General features: G+C 46.8%; 1 protein-coding gene across 2 annotated transcripts in view; it reads right to left on the minus strand.

Moving 5' to 3' along the window:
• The window catches only part of ACSL3 (acyl-CoA synthetase long chain family member 3), a 74,256-nt gene that overhangs the window by 32,343 nt on the left and 18,420 nt on the right, over window positions 1–23,493 (minus strand). For both annotated transcript variants that reach the window (XM_066598805.1, XM_066598811.1), the window contains exons 2-3: window positions 14,292–14,683; window positions 7,775–7,952 (exon numbers count right to left, since the gene is read on the minus strand). In XM_066598805.1, coding sequence (XP_066454902.1) covers window positions 7,775–7,952; window positions 14,292–14,642 — 529 coding nt within the window. In that variant the 5' untranslated portion in view covers window positions 14,643–14,683. The remainder of the gene's footprint in view (window positions 1–7,774; window positions 7,953–14,291; window positions 14,684–23,493) is intronic.

Below are 23,493 nucleotides of genomic sequence, written 5' to 3' on the forward strand. Positions count from 1 at the left end.
ATGGCGAGGGGATGGACACATGCATCTTTGTGGTCATCCATGCACTAATATAAAAAGGGGCTTAACGCAGAACTTCTTATAAAGATTAAAGTGACCCTCCAGTTTCAGGACCGTAGAGGGAGGGAGGTATGCTGCCTTCAGTTGTTCTTCTCTGCCGTCCCTCCAATCCACCATTTCCGGGTCCTGTTTTTGGCCAACAATCTCCAGACTACCTAATCCCACATGGCGTATTGGTAGGGTTAGACTAGTGCACTATATCCGCTCTCTGACTGGCCAGACCTGCTCATGTGATCAGCACTGGCCAAATCAGAGAGCAGTGTGCATTAGGTAGTTAGACGATTGCCATAGCCGTCTTGGACAGCTGAAAATGGGGCCAGGAACTGGCAGATTGAAGAGGTGGCAGAAAAGAAGAACATGATAACACCCCTCATTCGGTTTTGGGACAAAAGTTTGCCCCAGACTGTTCCCTTAAATCTCCATAGAGAACAGCGTTGATTAGCCTCATATTTGGGAATGATGAGGAACCACAATTGCTCTCCCCTTATAAACTACTACTTGGGTGTATATAGAGGAGCAGTTGCCCAGAACCGGAGAGGCTTCATCTTAATCTTGGCATTGCTAAAACTGAACACGGAGTTTATTTACAGTGAGAGGGGAGTAAAATAAGAGGATATTCTAAGAGATATACAATGATTTTATATAGGCTGTCCAGATGAAGCGACTACTCTTCTGCCGAGCTGTGCTCTTACTGCGTATGCTCGGCCTCAATTCTGTCTTTTAGGATCTTCATTGAAAATTAATAGAGCCCACTGAAATGAATGGATACAGCTGAGCATGCGCAGTAGGCACACATTGCAGTGAAAGATGGAGCTTTGCTGCGCATGCTCAGCCTCTATTACTGTCTACTATGGGTTCCATTGAAAGTAATAGTGCCCATAGAAATGAATGAACACGGCTGAACATGCGCAGTAAGGGGATGCACCGCTCCAGTTTCATCAGCTTAATTTTAGTACTGGATCAACAGTACAATCATTTGCCATTACGGCTATCCTGGCGATCACAGATGATCTTCTACGGGTGCCATTGATTTTAACGGAGTCCATAGAAGTGTATGGACGCAGCAGAGCATGCGCAGTAACTAGAAATGCTCAGTGCTCGAACAAGCAAAGTTGTGAGCATGCACCAAGCTGTGTAAGCGCGCTGCCCAAACAGCGGACAGAGGATTCAACCGCGCATATTCAACCTGCGAAGCAGGACTGCAGAAGGACGAAAATTTTCAAAACATGCTAGTTCCTGGTTTGAACACCCGGGAAAGTAACTGTACAGCACAAAAATTGTGCAGTATTTGACAAAGGTGTAAACTGGAACTTTGTGTAAATTTTAAAACTGGGAGATTTATGCAGAGCATTTAGGTTAATAGGAAAACCCCTTTAAGGAGGAATGATGGAACCTTGTAAATTGGCAGCTAACGCAAAGCAAGAAGTGATTAGCCATGGGAAAATGGATTATGGATGACCCCATGCCCTCTTCTTTTTCCCTTCAGTGTTTCACGCGTACTGATTAATACAAGCATTCAATGTTGGGAGATATGCCATCATTTATTAAAAGAACGAAAAAAAAAAATTGGAGCTGTACTTTAAACATTTAGTCTCGATGTTTCCATTTATTTGCTAATCATCTTACTATAATGTTTGGCAACAGAATTACTAAAAGCTAAAAAAAAATTTTTCCATAGAAATTGTATTAGGTTTTATACACAGATCTCTTGCAACTCCGCCACAGGTCATGGACCAAGTTGTAGTCAGGCCAGCCTGTAATTGCCTCGTCGGTTCCCGAGGAATCAATGACATCATAAATCTAGGGGGGAGAAATATAAATCCTGGAGCTGCCCGGCTTCTAGAATAACCTGCAAATACGAGCTGGAGGATGTAGCCAAGAGCACTATGGCCTCGTGTGGCACAGAGTGTTAGGGCAGCAGTAAGCTCTCACTCATCACCTGAAGGTTGTAGGTTCAATCTCCATATGGTTCAGGTAGACGGCTCAAGGTCGACTCTGCCTTCCGAGGTCGGTAAAATGAGCACCCAGCTTGCTGGGGGGTAAAGATGACTGGGGAAGGCAATGGCAAACCACCCCACTAAAACAGTCTGCCAAGAAAATGTCACCATGTGTTGTCACCCTAGAAGTCTGTCACGACTCGGTGCTTGCACCAGGAAAGGAATTTACCTGGAAACAATGTACTTTTGTATAAGCCACTATTTTAAAGCCATAAGTGCCGTCTGAATACGTAAAATCCCTCCCACGACACACACTCGACTACCATTAGTCTAATGAGAGGAGAGCCACAGGCGAGCACACATGTATGGAGCTTGTCCTGCCTCGTCCTTCTGAGCTAGTGGGATGAAGCAGCAAGTGGTGGGATGGTTCCCACAAGCTGTCTTTACTCACTCCAATGACCCCCAGTCACATAAACAATGAATGGCAGGGGAAGCCGGCATCTACAGTGAAACACACGTGCTCCGTGCATGTCCTGCACCCCTTACACTCCGGACTGTTACCGGCACTGGAGACCAGACCGGGCAGAAAACTATTTTGGCTTCTGTTGACGTTAAGGATCAATTTTCATGGGTGCATACATACCAAGAATTTCCAAAAAAATCACTCACTCTAAACAGCAAGATGCACTCATAATGCCAGGAAATCTGCAGCTCCTTACAGAAAATCCTCAATTAAAGAAACAAAACTTTAAAAGTGTGTCCAGGAGTTTCACAGAAGCCTGTGGGAGAAGAGTGCAGTTCTAGATTGGAGAAGGGAGGGAGCAGTTTATATCAGGTCTTTAATGTACATTGAGGCTGGGTTCACACAGGGCGGATGTGCCGCGGCAGCTAATCCCCGGTGGTTTAGCCAGCCATGTGGACGAGATTTGTCAAAAATCTCGTCCACACGGGGTGAACGATCCGTCATGGCAAAGCTGGCATTAGACGGTGCTGCGGTGCGGATTCCTGGGACACAGCAAGTCCATTCTTTTTTTTTTTCCGTTACGGCCTCGTTTCTCTCTATGGGAGAGCCGTCCGCAATGGAAAAGCATGTGGCAAAGCTGCGGGTTTTGAAGCTACACTTATCCCGCGGAAATCTCACGGTTTTTTGCTGCAGCAAATGAAAAGACACATGCAATTTTAAGCAGTTTTTTCAGCATATATAATTAAACGTATAGCCAAAAGTTTACATGCGTTTCTACGTTAAAAAAAAAAAATATATAGATTTTACTACCGGTACTACTGGTTTACTACCGGTACTACTGATTTTACTAATACATAGATTTTACTAACCGGTACTACTGGTTCTTGTAAGGATGAGGCTCTAGAATACCAACATACATCACCACCGCTTCCAGGAGCGAGGTTCAACCAACTACACTATTTAGGTTCTGTGCAAACTATGTTCTAGTCCTCCATATGGTGGAAAAAGCCTTGATATATCCTTGAAAAGCATCTATAGGGTCCCATTCACCCAAAAAAAGAGTGTCCTCTCAGCCCTGACTGCATAGTATGCATTGGTATACCACTTTTTTCAATGGCACAAAACTACATATATACAGATGGCCAGAATATATACACCATGCAATTTATTTCTTCACAATTCAAGTGAATAATTGCCATAGGTACCAGTATGCCAGCGGTGTATATGTTGGCGCCTTCCATCAGAGGTATATATGAGCTATAGCAGGATGTGAGCCGGTCTGCAGTAAGACACAAGTTCTGCAACAGCCTTGATTACTTGACGCCTAGAAATTAGTCTTGAAACTTTTTTTTTTAATGATTCCAACCTAACAACCACCATGAGACCTACATCTGACGGACTAGAGAAGTGTCCCGGCCCGGTGAGGTTAAATCATATGAGAATCCTGCAAACTTGCCAAAACCCCAGACTGACGTCATTAGGAGAGAAGAGGAAGCAGCTGGAAGAGGCCGGAGCTGCGCTCTGTAGACCCTCACTTCTCCCTCCAAGTGCCGGCGGTTTCATGCACTAATGAGGACCGCCCTGCTGGAGTTCATGGAGACTCAGTGCAAAGTGCTGTTATCTGCGCATCGATGTCAGGATTGCACACGAGAACAGGGTCTCCTCGTCCCGCTGCTTGTTCAGGTACTGCAGTTGATAAATGGGACGTGTGCGAATCTGCACGTTGCTGCGCTATTGTTTGGCCAAGGACGGGGCAATACAGCAGCTATAAACAATAAGAGCACAGTCAACAGCCTCGCTTTCCCATAATCTAAACGTCTCACACAAAGCATAAGCAAACAAGTACAGTAACAACAAATACCAGAAAGTATTCGCTAACTTTGCATCATACACTCCGAGCCCCAACCCCCATCTGTGAGTACATGACCACGGCTTTGGGTCCTGTAGAGGTACTACGACCCCTCCTCTTGTCTCAACATCAGCAGCATTGTGTTAATATACCATTATGTTTGGAGCCCTCTCAGCCTGAAGGCATTGGTCACCGCCGACCGTGGGATCCATGGGTGTTGTCTGCCAGGACAGTCAGTGGTCGTCCTACTGTCTGTCCCTAAAACTAGCTGCATTAAAAAATAAACGCAAAACAATACACTACCTAACAGGCGCTGTCCACTCTGCCGTACTTCTCCTCCGGCAGTTCCGCTGCACTTGTTTGTAGTCTTTAGCCAGCGCTTTCTGGTCAGAGGGTTCAAAAATCCAGAAGACGCTGTGTCTGATTGGTTCTTGAGCGCCGCAGCTCAGCCAATCACTGCAGCGCTCGATGAACCAATCACGGCCATCACATTGAACACAGCTGCGATATATCACTGCGATTTTCTTGCAGCGATATCGCTATCGCCCAGGTGAAACCGACCTTAAGGGTACAGGTCATCAGGGAGTGACCCATTGGAAATATCAAGGTTTTTTTTAAGGTTAATATTTCTAAATAATGTTAGGCGTTTTCGATTTTTTTAATGTTTTTGAGGTTTGTACGTACTCACAGAGAACAGGACTATATTGCATGTAATACACGCTCAAAGAGAACATGCTGCGTTTTTCTATATATTATACACAATGAAAAACTGCTAGTGTGAATAGGACCACGAAAATCAATGTATCTGAATTGCCGCGATGGACCGCGTATTATACGCAGACTAACATGCAATTTAAATACGCTCGTGTGAGTGATCCTTTACTTTTATTATCATTTGTACTTTATTATCATTTGCACTTAAATTCCATCATTGCACAGACCTGCAGCAGACCCTGCCAGGTTATAAAACCCCAGCTCCAGGTCTTCTGCACATGCGGAGAGAAGAAGCCAGGAGTGAGAGAGCGCACGTCTCAAGAAGCCAGTGAAGACTTGAAGACCTTCTGCCCTGAACACTGTGCGCTCCCCCTCACATCCTGCTGCAAGGCCCTTGTAACGCCGTCCAACATGGTGGGAAAGCTTCAGCGGGGGTGACAAGGGGACTACGGTTATTTACATTTTCTGAAGAGCCATCATGTTACAGGCGGGGGGTGGGGGGGATATTCCAGGTTCCTTTAAGTTACTTGAGATCTATATAAATTATTAAAGAGTTTGAAAGCAGAAGATCGGAAACTGCAGAATGACTATATGATAAGGAGAAGAGGGACGGAAAATCATGTGACAGCTTTCCATCATCGGCCAAAGATCTGTTTAGTGTATATGACATCAACATTAAGGGAAAGTACAGGATTGCATGGATACGGGGGGGAAAAAGAATGATATTAGTGATAAACAGCGGAAAACCTCTTACCCAACAGCAGAGATTACTGGCTATGAAACCGCCATCAGAAAAAAGTCTATGAAGCTGATTTATGGAAAATCGTAAAAGTTCGGAAACTACACGAAGCAGGCCAAAACTTACCGTAAATGACAGTCACATAGCGAGGCAATGCGGCGTGGAAAAAACGTTACTTCTTATCGCAGTGTCGTCTTAACATCAACAGCGAGAACCTGCAGTGTTGTGTTATGTACCATGTGGCTAATGACAGGAAGCACCTGACAGCTGCCGGCTGCTGCACAAGTCTATAGAAGGTGCAGAATAGAACCTGGCATCATGTATTATACCAACCGGCATATGCCAACAGCTCAACGGCTGACGTAGGCAGCGGGAACACTTGCGTTCGTATGCAATTAGTTTTAGTAGCTGTTGATGCCTCGGCTCCGTTGTGTTCTTCAAGGCAATTAGGGCATGGAAAGCTACCATGCAGGAGGTCACGGACCGAGGAGACTACCCCGCTGATGGAGAGACAGAACCCCAGGCATTCTCAAGGGGCATATGGCTATAGAGGCTGCCGGATGTTGTCTGCCTCAGCACTAGGTATACGGTGAAGTTACAGCAAACTAATGCTTATAGCTAAAGTTTGCTCTGGAGAGTTTTGGGCGATATGTGTGACTTGCAGTACAACATACATATTCCAGGTTTTCTTAGAGGATACACTTTGGACAGGACTAGTACAACACGGTCTGCGGAGCTTGCACTTCAGAGGTTATTTAGTGCTCTTATAAAGGAGCATTACATAAAACAACTATGTATTGGATGCCGGCGAGGCTGGATGGAGACTTTGGATATAAAGTTGTCACAAAGCGACATTATCTCCTGTTGTAGCCAGAGCTGTTTGTGTGCTAATGAAAGGCAATGTAGCCATAAATGCCTGAGGCTAACTTCACACAGGTGAGCCCGATATTGGGCTGTGAGACTTAGCCCACATCTTTAATATAAAGGAGTCAGAGACCAAACCACATACTGGCTATCCGTGCCCCCTTTACAAGCCACTTTTGAAAAGTAGCAAGAAGAGAGAGGGGTCTCAAACTATTGAGCAGAGAAAAGCCGGATCCATCCTAAGACAATATGAACAGTGGCCAATGGAAAAAGAACGACCATAAGGAGGTCTACCCGACTTCCAGTTTTCTGGTAATTGTGGTGTTAGAATCCAAGCAAGCCCCACCACCGACAGGTTAATTCACATGCAAAGACAATCTTTCAAATAATTGAAAAGTTGACAGTTTTAGTGATCATTTTGCATAAAGTACTACTAATAGGCACTAAAACTCATTAGCACTTTATCAGCTTCATTTGCATGTAAATGAGCCTCCAGCAGCTGTTTGCAAATCCCAGCATGTGGTCTGGACTTTGCACTCAGCTGCATTGTCTTAGCATGGGCTGCCATGGGCTGTCAGCTGAATACAATGTAATCAGCTGCTCCTGTGGAGAACACAACATTCCCTGCTATCTCTCTCTGGCTGAACGATGGATTTTATGCTCAGCTAAAAATCATCGTTCAGCCAAAGAGTGAAAGATGAAAGCGTTTACGCACAACGATTATTGCTCCGAAGCCATCGTTTGAACGAATTTTGAGTGATAATTGCTTGTAAAAGGGACTTAAGAGTCACATATTTTTAATGCATTGTATCTACAATTGAAGAATGACAATCAGACACCTGCTTCTTCCATAAAGTATGAAAGGACTTTTCACTTGTAGGAGAGATTAGGACTGCATATTGGACTGTAAATTCCAACCGAATAGAAAAACAAGTGCGCCATCGCTGCTCGCTGGGAACAATGTGCAGCGTTACCAGAACTAACATCTCTTTAGGAGTATAATATAAACCAGATGTATAACAGGCAGAGGACAATATATTCTAGAAGGGGAGTGCTACAAGTAAAGTAGTGCAGTGTGTTCATGTTACAGGACAAGGATTACATTCCCAGACAAGCAGTCAATTCCCCCAAGAGTGCCGAGTATTACTCACGTGGGAAATTGTACATGAAGCATGCCTGCGCTGAGATTATCCACTCCGCTCGGGTCTCGCAAAATATGGCGATCGTAGACCTGGGCTTTTGGCCGAGAGCAGAAAGTCCACCTCCGAAGTTAGATGCTGTCAAATAGGCCTCTTCGTAGGACATCCAGTTGTACTTTCCCAAGATCACCTGATAATAGATCACAAAGTACGAGAAGTATTAACGAAGTGGTGTAGTCAAGATACCTGCATCTACAGACTGCCTACTGGACACTTAGAGGGTCTTCTGCAAAATATGATCTCGTTGTAGCCCTTCTATATAAAAGGCAAGAATAACTGGCAACCATCTGCATGCACTTTTGATGCAAAAGTGCATAATGTCAAAAACATAGAACCCTTAAAAAAAAAAAAAAGACAAAAAAACTAAAAACATGTGGCAACATATGAAAGTAGGTCCATGTTTCTTGCTTTCACATTTTGGATTTTAAAGGGCTTGTACGACTTTACTCAGATATCATCTCAACAGGTTCCCTTGTCTAAAAAGAAATACTAATACCCCTCTCTCCAGGCTTCCCACTGTGCCTAGTGCAGCAACTCCCGGTTTCCTCTTTGACACAATATTTACAGGCTGCAGCAGCGTGTGTATGGGACGTCACAAGCTGCTGCAACCAGAGATCAGCGCTTGATCATTGAGCTCTGTCATTGGCTGCAGCAGCCTGTGATATCTCATACAAGGCTGCTGCAGCCTGTAAGCATTGTGTCAAAGGGAAGAACTAAAGCAGCAGCGCGGGACACAGTGTGGTGCTGAGTGAGGGGTTCATTGGTTACTTTAAGACACAGGGAGCCCGTTAAGATGATATTTAGCAAAAAACTAAAGAAATGACGGACAAAAAGCTTTCTAGAGCTTATAATACATTTTTTCGCAAAATAGGTTTTGCTGCCAATTTTTAATGATTGGCCAAGTACGCAGGAGTTATCAGCAGCAGAGGAGGAACATACACTGAATGGCCAATTTATTAACGACAGCCATCTAGTAGCGCATTGGACCTCCTTTGGTTTTTAGAAACCCAACAATTCATCATGGTGTAGATTTCACTAGGTCTTGAAAGCCTTCCTGCCAGGATATTGGCCCAATGGGACAGGAAGCTTCTTACAGCTGCCACAAATTACATAGGGGTTCTGACAGTTAACAGTAAGGGGGGGGGGGGGGGTCATAAATTCATGGTGCTCCCAGCAAATTCCGACCTTCCATGAGCACGGTGCAACACAAATCTGGATTCATCCGACCAGGTCATGTTTTTCCACTGCGCATGGATCTGATTTTTGTGCTCTTTTGCCCACCAGGTCTCATTCGAAGTCCCTCAAACGGCTCGATTTTCACATTTCACTGAAGATTCCCAATGAAAGTGATCCACGGAAAATTTGCTCACTTGATTTTCTGCTGTTCGCTGGGGTCACGGGTCTAATATCCATACAGGAAAGCTCCAATCGTGAAATAGAAGGGTCTCTAATAACAGTGGCCATTCCGTGTAGTACGAGGAAAATCCTGGAAGCTAGTATGGCCCCCCCCCACAGAGTCATGTAGTAAAATATCAGGAAGGATCAGTTTATCACAATGCAAACCTGGGTAAGAGCCCCTGTGGCATCTGTGATGGAAGATATGCTGGAGGTCTATTCATGTAGAGCCAACATATTCCGTAGTGCTGTACAATTCAGAGAACCATAGCCATTATATTAGGGGAGACTCTGGTAACAGTGAAACTAAAAGTGAGAGGGTCTGGCCAGTTACCGCTTGTAATCTAATGTCTGTGCCCAGATCATATCGCCATATAACCCCACCAAATGTATGCAGCCATAATACTGCACCAGTCACCTCTATAGGGCCATACTGTACCTGCATGTGGTGGAATGCTCCATTACATTCTGTATTGTAGAGGTAGTGTGGGGTCCCTGTACAGTACTGCAGAATAGGTCCCCAGTAACCTCAGTCCCTATACAGTACTACGGAATAGGTCTCCACTAACCTCGGTCCCTGTATTGTACAGCAGAATAGGTCCCCAGTAACCTCTGTCCCTGTACAGTACTGCAGAATAGGTCCTCACTAACCTCAGTCCCTATACAGTACTGCAGAATAGGTCCTCACTAACCTCAGTCCCTGTACAGTACTGCAGAATAGGTCCTCACTAACCTCAGTCCCTGTACAGTACTGCAGAATAGGTCCTCACTAACCTCGGTCCCTGTATTGTACAGTAGAATAGGTCCCCAGTAACCTCTGTCCCTGTACAGTACTGCAGAATAGGTCCTCACTAACCTCAGTCCCTATACAGTACTGCAGAATAGGTCCTCACTAACCTCAGTCCCTGTACAGTACTGCAGAATAGGTCCTCACTAACCTCAGTCCCTGTACAGTACTGCAGAATAGGTCCCCAGTAACCTCAGTCCCTATACAGTACTGCAGAATAGGTCCCTAGTAACCTCAGTCCCTGTACAGTACTGCAGAATAGGTGCCCACTAACCTCAGTCCCTGTACAGTACTGCAGAATAGGTCCTCACTAACCTCAGTCCCTGTACAGTACTGCAGAATAGGTCCTCACTAACCTCAGTCCCTGTACAGTGCTGCAGAATAGGTCCTCATTAACCTCAGTCCCTGTACAGTACTGCAGAATAGGTCCCCACTAACCTCAGTCCCTGTACAGTACTGCAGAATAGGTCCCCAGTAACCTCAGTCCCTATACAGTACTGCAGAATAGGTCCCTAGTAACCTCAGTCCCTGTACAGTACTGCAGAATAGGTGCCCACTAACCTCAGTCCCTGTACAGTACTGCAGAATAGGTCCTCACTAACCTCAGTCCCTGTACAGTACTGCAGAATAGGTCCCCACTAACCTCAGTCCCTGTACAGTACTGCAGAATAGGTCCTCACTAACCTCAGTCCCTGTACAGTACTGCAGAATAGGTCCCTAGTAACCTCAGTCCCTGTACAGTACTGCAGAATAGGTCCTCACTAACCTCAGTCCCTGTACCGTACTGCAGAATAGGTCCTCACTAACCTCAGTCCCTGTACCGTACTGCAGAATAGGTCCTCACTAACCTCAGTCCCTGTACAGTACTGCAGAATAGGTCCTCACTAACCTCAGTCCCTGTACAGTACTGCAGAATAGGTCCCCACTAACCTCAGTCCCTGTACAGTACTGCAGAATAGGTCCCCAGTAACCTCAGTCCCTGTACAGTACTGCAGAATAGGTCCTCACTAACCTCAGTCCCTGTACAGTACTGCAGAATAGGTCCCCACTAACCTCAGTCCCTGTACAGTACTGCAGAATAGGTCCTCACTAACCTCAGTCCCTGTACAGTACTGCAGAATAGGTCCCCAGTAACCGCAGTCCCTGTACAGTACTGCAGAATAGGTCCCCACTAACCTCAGTCCCTGTACAGTACTGCAGAATAGGTCCCCACTAACCTCAGTCCCTGTACAGTACTGCAGAATAGGTCCCCAGTAACTGCAGTCCCTGTACAGCGCTGCAGAATATATTACTAGTTTGCGTACCTGTTTATATGGACACTGCATATCATGTTTTTTTAACATTTGTAATAATCTTGAGGTGTAATAAAAATCTATTCCTTACGCTCGTGTCTTGTGTCTTGGCCCTAATGGTTTGGTGCAGCTTATGCTCACACACACACGATCAGGGTTGTTTCCCTTTATTGTGTTTCTAGAACTGTCCTGGCAGGAGGGTTGCAGCGCTACGAGTGACTTTGGCACGGCTCCTCATCTAACCTCTCCGGGTGACTTTCCATGTGCTCATTAACAAGCGGTGACGTTGGTGTAAGTGACCGCCACGTGCGCAGAATGCCTGATCTCGGGTTATTTATCTAGTGGAGCCGGTAACACACATAGCAGGAGGTTCCCTGATGACCGGGGCAGGGGATGAGCTCAGCCTCCAGCGCACTCTGTATTCTCCGAGGACTTGTCTCACTGCACGTCCACCGAGTCCTGCTATCTGTCACAAGGAGGGGCTGTGGAGCTGTAGACTCTGCAAGCTCTCCAGCTGTTGAGGAGCTACAAGTCCCAGCATGTCCAGACATGCTGTAGACTGCTGCTTGTTCTCAATATAGGGACAACTGTGCCACACACACAGTACTGCTTATAAGAGGGCCACTCCGGCGATATATAATCAGTCATTCCTTGCTATCCGAAACTACTGGAGTCGTCCTATTCAGGTGGTTGTGTGCCCTTACTCCGATTGGCTGAGCTTTACTTGGCTTTATGTTCTATTAACCCTTTCCAATCCACTGTCTGACCTCTGAAGACATTATGATTTAAGGCTGTACAGCTCCGATGTTGGAAGACGTCCGTCGGGGTTCTTTTACTGTATATTGCCAGCCTCTCTGCTGCCGGAGCCTATCCAACGTGTCACCTCATGCAGTACTGGCTTTAGCCAGCAGATAGCGCCATTGTATAACAGCAGAAAAAGAGTAAGCCCCCTAGGAAAACCAGGACACAAATTGGATTGGAAAGGGTTAAAGTAAGGTTTTCCAGTCTGCATAATCCCTATGTGATGGACTGTACCACACAAGCTACTTAGAGAGGGACACGGAAACTGATATCACAGTTACTGGTGATGATCAGAGGCGCCTGTCAAACAGCTATAATGAAAATGACAGCTCAGCCTCCTTATGGTATACTAATGTCGGTGAATGTAGGAGATAATAAATACAGTGACCTCCCAGTTGGCAGAGATGGTACAGGCTGCAGCTGCTCATGTGATGCGGTGTTGATTTATCATTAAAGTGTTAAGGCCCATTCAGACAGCGATTATCGCTCAAAAGATGTATTTTGAGCGATAATAGTTGTATGCCTTTAAGCGCAAGTTGATCGCTCTAACGTTGAACGATCACTTCACGCTCTGAGCCGTTCTCTGCTGTTATTCAGCTGAGCGCTCTGGGCAGGGTATGCAGAACACAGCTGAACTGCTGTGTTCTTCATACCCCAGCTGTTCACGGAACGCTCAGCTGGTATACAGCTGTGCGCTCCGTTCGGCGCATAAAGAACACAGCTGGACCGCTCTGTTCTTCATACCCGGCCTGTTATCAGGGAGCAGGATACAGCTGAAACAATAGTATCAGCTGTATCCCGCTGTGAATTCCTAATAAGGCTCATCGTTGTTTTTCAGCATGCTGAAAAACAATGAGCGACGGGATAACGAAAACTGCACGATGTAAGTGCAGTTACAAACAGCGATTATCGCTCAAAAGACGGCTAGGTGATGACGCGGATACCTGTGACCCATCAGTAATGTCAACTGACTTCAAATGGAAGCTGTCCATCCAGACACCGTACAAAAATAGATCATACTGCGGTTTTTCCTCCGTTCGCGGGAATTGCAATTAGTTTCCGCTAGTGCATAGAAGAAAAAGCGATTTTTGAATAGCGTGTTCTGAACGGTATTTGCTGCAGATTCTCAGTGTTGACGCTGACCACAGATTTCACAATGCAAACCCGTTGGTGTGCCACCGGCCTTATTTAGCACCTTGAAACTCATTAGCCAGCCATTGTACAATGCTCACTGTTCAGACCCCCCGGCTACATTTTAGTTCATATTCTTAGGCGGTCGGCTTAGGAGACCAGAAGTCAAGCCGAGACACTTGTTCATATTCTGGCTGCTTTCGAAACACGGTGGTGTGTCACTGGCCTTGTGTGTATACATGTACTGTATTTGTAACATGAAATATTATAGTGCTGTTAATAACAGTCCAACCGGATCGTCCCTGTTCTCACCTGAACAAAACTGAGATTTTGCCGCAATTTTCTCGCAGTATTATTGCAATCGCCAGTGTGAAGGAGCCCTGAGGGTGATCAATGAGTGCAACAGGTTGCCATGGGAGGTGGTGAGTTCTCCTTCAATGGAAGTGTTCAAAACAGAGGCTAGACAGACATTTGTCTGGGATGATTTAGTGAATGCTGCACTGAGCAGGGGGTTGGACCCGATGACCCTACAGGTCCCTTCCAACTCTACCATTCTATGACACTGCCCTATCCTCAGGAAAGGTGGTGCCACCACCTACCATCTGCGAGAGTTTGGCTTGAACAGTCTAAATGCATTTTATGTCGATTAATCAGTAAGAGATAAGAAAAATGTAAACAGTTCCTTCTGGCCATCGCAGTGGAAACATTGCCATCTGTCAGTAAGACGGCACGCTGGGCCATTCCATATGGGATTTTTTGAACGGAGCCTCCAACACAGATGTGAACAGAAGCTAAATAGTCTTGGATCCATGACGTGCGAATACCCCCCTTATGCTTTGTCGCAATCCAAGGCAGAACGCTCTGTGCTCTGCATACAGAGTGATGCTGCCCCCTGCTGGCAATATCAAGTAAAGCTACTACATAGGATGGCATTACCAGCTTCATAACACTGCAGGCTTCAGAGCTTCAAAGTTTCTTTGAACTTTGTGTCACAATAGGATAAACATGAAACAAGATACTTCAAAGCAAAACAAAAAAAGTAACGATAACAATTTGTAATCACCTTTTTGAAGACCTTCCCATTGGGCTGGATTTCATCTTCCTCACTAAGCACCTCTCTAGTCCCCAGGCAAGGCTTGGTTGGAAATAGTTCGGTGGCGTGCTGAAAGACCTTGTCCAGGGTATCACAGCCGGGGTACAGGGAGGATGCCAGGCTGTGGAAGCTGTCCACCGAACGGTACGGGCCGCTCGGATCAGCACTCACAGGCTTGGCTTTTACCCGTGTGGCTCTCCGCTGCCGTTCGCTTGCCCCGGAAAGTAAGAACCACGGCACAAAAGTGATCACTCCATAGAACCACATTAGGAAGTGAAGGATGTGCCGCAGCACGGGGTTTATGTCCTCTTTTATCTGCATCCTTAGATCAGGGGAGGAGGCTTGCTAGGGAAACTAATTACCTGCAAAAGGACAAATACATAGAATTACAAAGAGGCGAAGATGGCAAGCATTGCAAGACTAAACACGGAGTACAAATGTATGCAAAATCTAGCAAAATCCGCCCCCGTGACTGTAATATCTAAGACAACATGCCCGATCAGAGACAAAAACTTTTTGTATTACAATGCAGCCCTAAAAGACCTCATTGCAGAAACATAGTTGCTTGAGGGGATTTGCCTATATCTATTTACGGCCGTGTTTCCATAAAAATAAGACACTGTTTTATATTAATTTTTGCCCCAGGAGAGGCATAGTGTCTTATTTTCGGGTGGGAAGGCTTATACTCACCTGGTCTGCGGCGTCCCGATGTCTCGCGATGGTCTCCGGTGGCGCTGCAGCAAGCTTTGCCGAAGCTTCTTTCTGGTGACGGTGCTTTTAATATCCCGCCTCCAGCAAAGCTAGCGCTGTGATTGGATCGAGTGCCAACCCCTCACAGCCATTCAGTGATGTCATTCACTGAATGGCTGTGAATGATCGAGCGCCGGCTGTGATTGGCTGGTGCTCGATCCAATAACAGCGCTTGCTTTGCTGGAGGCAGGGTATTCAAAGTCCAGTCACCAGAAAGAAGCTCAGATGTAAGCACGGAGGACACTACAGCTTGCCGTAGCACCGCAGGAGACCATCGCGAGACATCGGGACACCATGGGCCAGGTGAGTACTGATTTTTATTTTTTTTTTTAATGTCGGTTGGCTAGGGCTTATTTTCAGTGTGGGCTTATATTTCCAGCCCATCTGAATGGCTGTGATTGGCTGATGGCGTGTGTTAGCTAATCACAGTAGCTTTCTGGAGGCGGGGATTTCAAGCCCTGCGTCCAGAAAGCAATGCTCTGCCAGGGACCAGGAGGGAGCGACATCCTGCAGCAGCGCTGCAGAACGCCGGGGGAAGTGAGTAATGATTTTTATTCTTTGCTCCACTGTATTGCCGGCGTATAAGGTGACAGTTGGGGGGTCGTCTTATACGCCCCGTCGCCTTATACGCCGGTATATATTTTTTATTGTAACACATTTCTGGATGAATTGCAGGGAAGGGCTTATATATTTAAGCCCTTCCCGACAATTCATCCCGCGCACGCCGGCAGCCCATTGCTTTCAGTGGAACCTGCTGTATTGCTGGTTCCATTGAATTCAATGGGCAAACATCGTTCTTCTCTGCCACAGCTGTTACAGCTGTGGCAGAGAAGAATGATTTGTCTTCTATATGTTCTCAATGGGGTCGGCGCTGCTGCCGCCGGCCCCATTGAGCGCATATAGAGAAGAGAACAGGAATCGCAGATCGCACATAGGTGCGATCTGCGATTTCTATGGCCTAAGAAGGACCGTTGGGGTTCTTGAAGCCTAAAATACCCCCTAACACTCTCCCTATAGCAGCAGCACTGTCCCTGATCTCTGTCAGAATGCATCTGAGCCGAGCCGCGGGAGGGGCCGATTTTTATACTCGGGTGACACCTGATCTCCCCAGCCACTCACTGCAGGGGGGTGGTATAGGGCTTGAACGTTGCAGGGGGAAGTTGTAATGCCTTCCCTGTCTTTCTATTGGCCAGAAAAGCGCGCAAATTTCTCAGGGAAGAAAATGAAAGTAACCCAAACGTCACGTGGTACTCGTCTCGAGTAACGAGCATCTCAAACACCCTAATACTCAAACGAGTATCAAGCTCGGACGAGTATGCTCGCTCATCTCTAATCTTAACAACAAAAAAGTATAGAATCGTATCATGTGGAAACAACTCAGGTCATAGTGAGAGAGTTTTGATTAATGGGGTCAGGGGCTAAGACCCCCGCTGATCTCAGAAACTACATCAATCAGCTGAACGCCTCAGCCTCTCAACTCCTTACGAGGACAGTTCTGGTCCTTTTACAGACTTCTCCGCCTGATGTAACGAGGCTGACACGCATGGGGATCGGTGCTAGTCTCATCTTATTTTTACACGGGCCAAAAATCGGCTTAAGGGGATAAAAGATCACTAACACGACCATTCGCCGCCTGTTCTCTATGGGTGCGTTACAAACACAATGCACACGCAAGTACTTTGCATATTTGCAGTGCTTTTTCACGCATGCTGCAAGGAGACATGCAAAAAGTTTAAAAAGAAACTACGAAGTTTTAGGAGCCTCTAGGGACCACCGACCCACCCAAGCTGCTGTCTGTGGATATTGGAGGCCATCATAAGGATAATACCATGGCTACTTTGTTATGGGCCAACACATTGCTCTGATGCATCGGACGTGGAAAAAAACAGCCAAGCCAAGAGAGCCTCATCGGCTAGTGGAGCCACAGTAATCAGAGCGCCGCTAATAATACAGCTCATGTGAGAGCCACAAGGATATTTCCGTGGGGTTGGGCAACTTCTGACATCATTCCCTGCTTGTGTTCGTTTTTACATGCATAAAATACGCAGTACGTACATCAGGAAAAAAAACAAAACATGCTGATAAGCAATTCAATGCGCAGAAAAATGCTGCAAATTTTGTGCTGTGTAGTACGATACGGCCGTGTGAGCCCAGCTTGTGATAGAGAACAGGTCTCCGTGGATGTACACAAGGTCTATGCTCACCTACGGACCAGCGCAGAAGCATCGCCACTCTGATCCTGGAAGAAGCTGCTCACATGCATATCACCGCTACCAGCTTCTTCCGGGTTTGGAGTAGTGGTAACTGGGGCTTCTGTGCTGGATGGGGCAAGCATAGATTATAGGGGAAATTTACTAAGCCCAGCATTTCCAATTCCAGGCTTAGGCCGGCTGCACACTGCCATGACGGGCTCCGCCGCGAAATTCCACGGCGGAGCCCGTCACGGCTCCCCCCAGGAAACCCCATACTTACCTGCGGATCCGGGGTCCTCGCTCCCGCATGACGCTTCCCCGCATACCTCCGTCGCGTGATGTGACACGCCCACCGCGTCACGACGCGGCCGGCGGCGGACGGGGAAGCGTCTTCACGCTATCTTCCGCTGTGCTTCAGCGGAAGATAGCGTGAACGGACAGCTTCTATTGAATGCAATGGAAGCCGTCCGCGCATACACCCGCGGCAAATAAAGCATGCCGCGGGTGAGGACAGGTGAATTCACAGTGCGGAATTCCGCACCATGAGCACTGAGCTATTAGGTTCAATAGAACCTAATAGCTGCGGGCAACGCAGCGGATTTCCGCCGAGAATCACGTGGCGGAAATCCGTTCGTGGGAAGGAGGCCTTAGTACAATTTTTCCCTGATGCAGTTTGCTTAACCCTTTGCAATCCCATTTTGGATTCAGGATTTCCTCGGGGGTTTTTCTCTTTCTGCCATTTTACAATGGCACCATCTGCTGGCTAGAGCCAGTACTGCGGTATGGGACATGTTGGAGAGGCCCACAACAACAGAGCGGCTGGGAATATACAGTAAGAATACCCTGCCGGATGTCTTCCAACATCGAAAGCTGTACAGGCTTCAATCAGAATGTCTTTAGACGTCAGACACTGGATTGGAAAGGGTTAGTCCATGAAGATACACACACCTCTACATAAATTATACGTGCCTTTAGAGAAATGCCAGGGCCAACCTAGCGCATATTTCTGGTATAACTTATGCCACTTTCTAGAGTAAATCATATGCAAGTCTGACGCCCAGGTGGCTACACCCCTCCAACACCCCTCCTCCAACCCACTTTCTGTAAAAGAGTCGCAGCTGGTGCAGAAAGAGGAAAAGCCATGTTTTTGTGCAAATACTCGCTTGTGAAAAAAAATTATGACTTTTTAAAGATTGAAACTGGCATAAACAGTTTTGTAAACGTACCTTTCAGTTATTTATTTTACACAATTGCAAAAATGCAACGAATGGCTGAATTTGGCTGATCAAGCCATGCACTTGCCTATTCATCTACATCAGGCCTGATGTCCACGGCCGTCCTGGTGAAACATGGTAAACAGCGGGTCTGCCAGAAGAGACCTCATGTGGCAGCGAGTGCGCTCCGTATGGCCACGTATCCCACACACATGGACATGCGCAGTGTGACTTTTTTTTTTTCATTCCCAGCTCTGTTTCATAGCAGGGTTGTATATGAAACCGCAATGTATTGCATATGGACAGCGTTTCATAGGCTGCCTATATCAACGTATAGGGCTCACGCTGCGTGGTACGCAGAAAAAGAGAGCATACTGCAATCTACACACTCATGTGCATGGATCGATGAAAGTTTACTGATCTTCCTTGACTCTATTCACCAAGTATCATATGCGTAATACGCCGTGAAAAACCGCCCATGGACATAAGCTCTCAGTTAGAAATTTTCTGACGTGACAGCCAGAAGTCGGCCATCATGAACAATAGTTTGTGTTCATTTACAACCCATGATTACCCCACTTTGATGTATTACCAGACAGGTTTGCCATTCTGAAGTTTGGAAGGTTGGATGACCAGTCTTAAAGGGTTAAGGTGTCCACAGGATAGGTGACAAGTAACTGATGATCAATGGGTGTCTGACCATTAGGGCCCCCGAGCCACCACAGTACATGAAGAGTCTGAGCACATGCATGACCACCACTCCATCCACTGTCTATGTAGAAAGCACTGTGCCATCTCCAGCGGTCCCATAGAAGTGAATGGAGCGATGGTCACGCATTCATGAAGAAGAACCCCTGGGAGTTACAGCGCTCGATCACTTTCCTGCTATCCTGTTGATAGATGATAAAGTATTTTGGTGTCACAACCCTTATAGGGGCATTCCACAGTAATGTAGACACCAATGTCACATTTGCCACCCTGCATTTAATTAAGAGGATGCTGTGAATTGAAATTTTCAGATACACAACACATATATATATATATATATATATATATATATATATATATATATGTATGTGACACCAGGGCCCACATTACTGCGGGGTGACCCTAGAGCAGAGCTGTAACGGCAGCCGTATCACTTGATGTCTATCACAGACACAGCTGGTTGAAACTTTTGAACAACTTCCCAAAAGAGAACATCTGTTTTCTCTGCTGTATTCTGAATATGAGCCAGGAGGTGGCAGTAAAGCAGCAGATAACAAGGGGGAATTAGCAGGATTTTTTTTCACAATACTGAAAGCAAAGTTCAGAGTGTCCTGGGCGCTTTTCTTGAGTGTAATATGTTACGGTCACTGCTTACTTCAGAAGGATTGTTGATCAGGGATCATTCCGATTGCCAGATTTTTTCCCCTAAAATGAGAAGCATTGGCTTCTATCACATAGGGGTTTTTTCTCTTCTTCTGGATAAACACTGCAGGATAAAGGAATAGACTGAACTGAATGGATGTGGCAGTTTTAAGCCTTAAAAAGGGCTTTTGAGGCAGTGCCCGCCGGGATACACTAAGATCAAAGTGGAATCCGCTGCTCCGACCCCCGTGTAGTGGCTTGGCACTTATAGTTGCAGGCGCAGCTCTCATTGAAATCAATGGGAGTTGTACTTGTAATGGCAGACTGGGGTCCCATTAATTTCAGTGAGAGCTGCGCCTACAATTATAAGCACCAGTCGCTACACAGTGGTCAGGGCAGCGGCTTCCATTACAACCCTGGGGCATCCTGGCGGTTGCTGCCTGGAAAGCCCCTTAAAAAGGTACCTTTACCGGAGGGCAACTAACACTTGGATTCTAGAAACAGAAAATTCGGGCAATAACTGCCCCGTGTACATGTGACCACCGACTGTGCGCCGTGCCAAAAATTGCTCATTTGTTGGAGTTTTATGGTTTACAGCTCACCTAAAAACCAAGCAACTCTTGTGCTGTGTAAACAGGAACCACGCAATGTTTGAGCGGCTCGCGTTTACAGTGAATGGAGGCGGGCGGCTGGAAAACCGTATGTAAGCGCAGGAGCGATAGTTGGGCGGCAGGGCCAGTTGCCCCATGTACAGGCCTCCTTACAATACAAGGAGGTGGATATAGTAGGTGGATATAAAGATTCTACGCACCCCTAGGAAAATGCCATGTTTTTGTCATGTTCAAAAATCCGACAAAGACAAATCATTTCCGATTCCCACCTTCAATGTGACCCGTTATCGGTCCAATCCCAGAGAAAACTGCAGAGTCACTAATGTGTATATATCCTCATAGGCCATAATGGGGCCGCGTACTGTGGCAGCGAATCCAATATCTCATATATAATGTATCACGGATCACCTGACTAGAACCTCAGACTTTACCAATCCCCGAGAGTCCATCATCCCCCCCAGCAGCGCATGGACGAGGAAGCCATATGTCACCGGGGTGCAATGAAGTGTGAGCATCAGATTAGATCGGCGGAGTCATGGCTGTAGAACGCAGACCGCAGCATCGTACATGTGTAATTCAATCAGCAAGACTGCATACGTGGCAGACTATTAACCCATAAAGTGCAAGGAGGGAAGAGAAAACCGACAATTACTGCAGCCAATAATGGTTTATAATAAGCATGAAGAGGGGGCGACGGACGAAAGAGCACGAGCCTGCCGAAAACCAAGGAGTAATGTGGTTTCCAATGAGGCAGCCAATGCGGTAATCTTGGATTTCACGTGACGCAGTATGCAATGTTTGGAAAAAAGCGAAGACCATTAGAATAAGGAAAGTGGGTGTAAAGTGGAAATGTGCGACCGAGGGAAGTGTCCAGGATATCCCCCCACACACCAGGTGGGATGAGTCCCCGCTCTGGGGAAAGTGCAGAAAGTTTCCCTTCCCTCTTGCTGAGATCACTTCTTAGTTCTGGTGGAAAGGATCCCCAGTACAGTACCAGCTGAGGGTCCATCAGCAGAATCCAGGCTGCTATTGGTCATTCACTCCTATGGAGTCACTGCTGCTTATATGACTAAAGGGGTCTCCCTACCTGTAAGAAGAGTCCCTTGATAAGTTAAAGTGTTCCCCCTGTTGGGATCACCAGCGATCTGCTGTAATCTATTGGGAAACTCACCAGGAACCCCATAAGGGAAAGGAAGCGTGCCGCAGTACCCATGAAAATGTCCTGTAATGCAGGTCGGGACCACTCTGGCAACGGCAGAAAGCCTGCTGAAGACCCACTGCGTTTTATACATGGAGCAGATCTGAAGACATCTAAGTGCCAGGATGCCAATGAACCTAAGAATAGTGAGGTCACAGCGCTGCAGGACTGGCGGGGCTTCCAGCAATCAGACCCCACTGGTCGTAGAGTTCCTTAAAAGGGTGGTCCCTGCAGGAAGCAGACAGCGCCATACATTACACAGTGGTCCAGGTTGGTACTACCAACTGAGTCCTGTTGCAGTGAATGGGATTTAGCCAGCAGTACCAGCCTAAACCACTGAGTAATGTATGGCGCTGTCTGCTTCCGGCAGCAAAAACAGCTAGAAGTTAGACAACCTCCTATAAGAAGATAAAATATATATTTTTAACTACTTCCTGTAAGCCTTATGGCTATAAACATCCTAATGGCATGTACCCAGTGAGGATGTATATAGAGTTCCACAGAATATGCCATGTATGGAATGGGCTCCGTGGCCAACTGCAGGAATAGCACCGCGTTCTGCGCCACTTCTGTTGCCCCATGCATAAGCAGAGCATAAAAGGGCCATTACTGTGATAAAGAATCTTGCTTCTAATAAGAACATAGTAATGCTAGCATAGTCCTCGATGACCGATGTACAATAGTGACTAGTCTGCTCTTCACGCAGCGGCACGAGGTACATATTAACCACTGCAGCATCCTGTAACTACCTCCATACAAGTACATATGAATAGTGCCAGGAATCTATAGCTAATCACGGCCTGAAATAGACGGAAGCGTTATTAACTGCGCCATTTTATTGGACGCAAATGTAGATAGGATTTCGGAGTAAGAGGAAGCACAAGGGTCTCAGATGGTCAATCCTTGGACCGTCCCCCATCTATAGGTCACATGCAGACCTCTAAAAGGTTTTATGGCTGGTCCTTAAATACACGGAGGTGCAAAGTGATGACGTGAGAGGACCCTGTCTACACACCGCCCAGAACTATACGGCAGCTACAGGGCCGGCAGCTACAGGGCCGGCAGCTACAGGGCCGGCAGCTACAGGGCCGGCAGCTACAGGGCCGGCAGCTACAGGGCCGGCAGCTACAGGGCCGGCAGCTACAGGGCCGGCAGCTACAGGGCCGGCAGCTACAGGGCCGGCAGCTACAGGGCCGGCAGCTACAGGGCCGGCAGCTACAGGGCCGGCAGCTACAGGGCCGGCAGCTACAGGGCCGGCAGCTACAGGGCCGGCAGCTACAGGGCCGGCAGCTACAGGGCCGGCAGCTACAGGGCCGGCAGCTACAGGGCCGGCAGCTACAGGGCCGGCAGCTACAGGGCCGGCAGCTACTGCTCCGTCACCAACGTGAAGCTGAAAGAGGGAAGGAAGTGAAAGAAGAACTTCCTATCGGCCCAGATCAAACGCTTTATATCCCTTTCTTGCGGTGTTTAATTAAGGGCTCCCTCACACAAGGGTATTCGCGCTGCGTGCTAAGCGCATATTCTGTAGATGTGAATTTCGCACTGCTGAAACCCCACCGATTTATACTGGGCCATTCAAATTTCAACTTTACTATTTGATACAATATAGAATTTTGCACCCTGTTGACTTTTTTTGTTGCTGTTACGGCATTCACAATGCAATACCACCACCGCGTTATCTTGATTCTGTGGTCCAGTAACATACCAAATTTAAGAAAAAAAAAAAAAACTTTTAAATTGCTGTTGCCATGTTTTGACTCCAGCCTCTTTTTCCTCACATGGTCATGTGATCTCAAGTCTGACCAGCACCGATCTACTGGGGTTACATGTTCAGTTTCTAGGTCTGTGTGATGCGGT

The sequence above is a fragment of the Eleutherodactylus coqui genome, chromosome 1, assembly GCF_035609145.1.
Source record: "Eleutherodactylus coqui strain aEleCoq1 chromosome 1, aEleCoq1.hap1, whole genome shotgun sequence".
Taxonomy (NCBI): domain Eukaryota; kingdom Metazoa; phylum Chordata; class Amphibia; order Anura; family Eleutherodactylidae; genus Eleutherodactylus; species Eleutherodactylus coqui.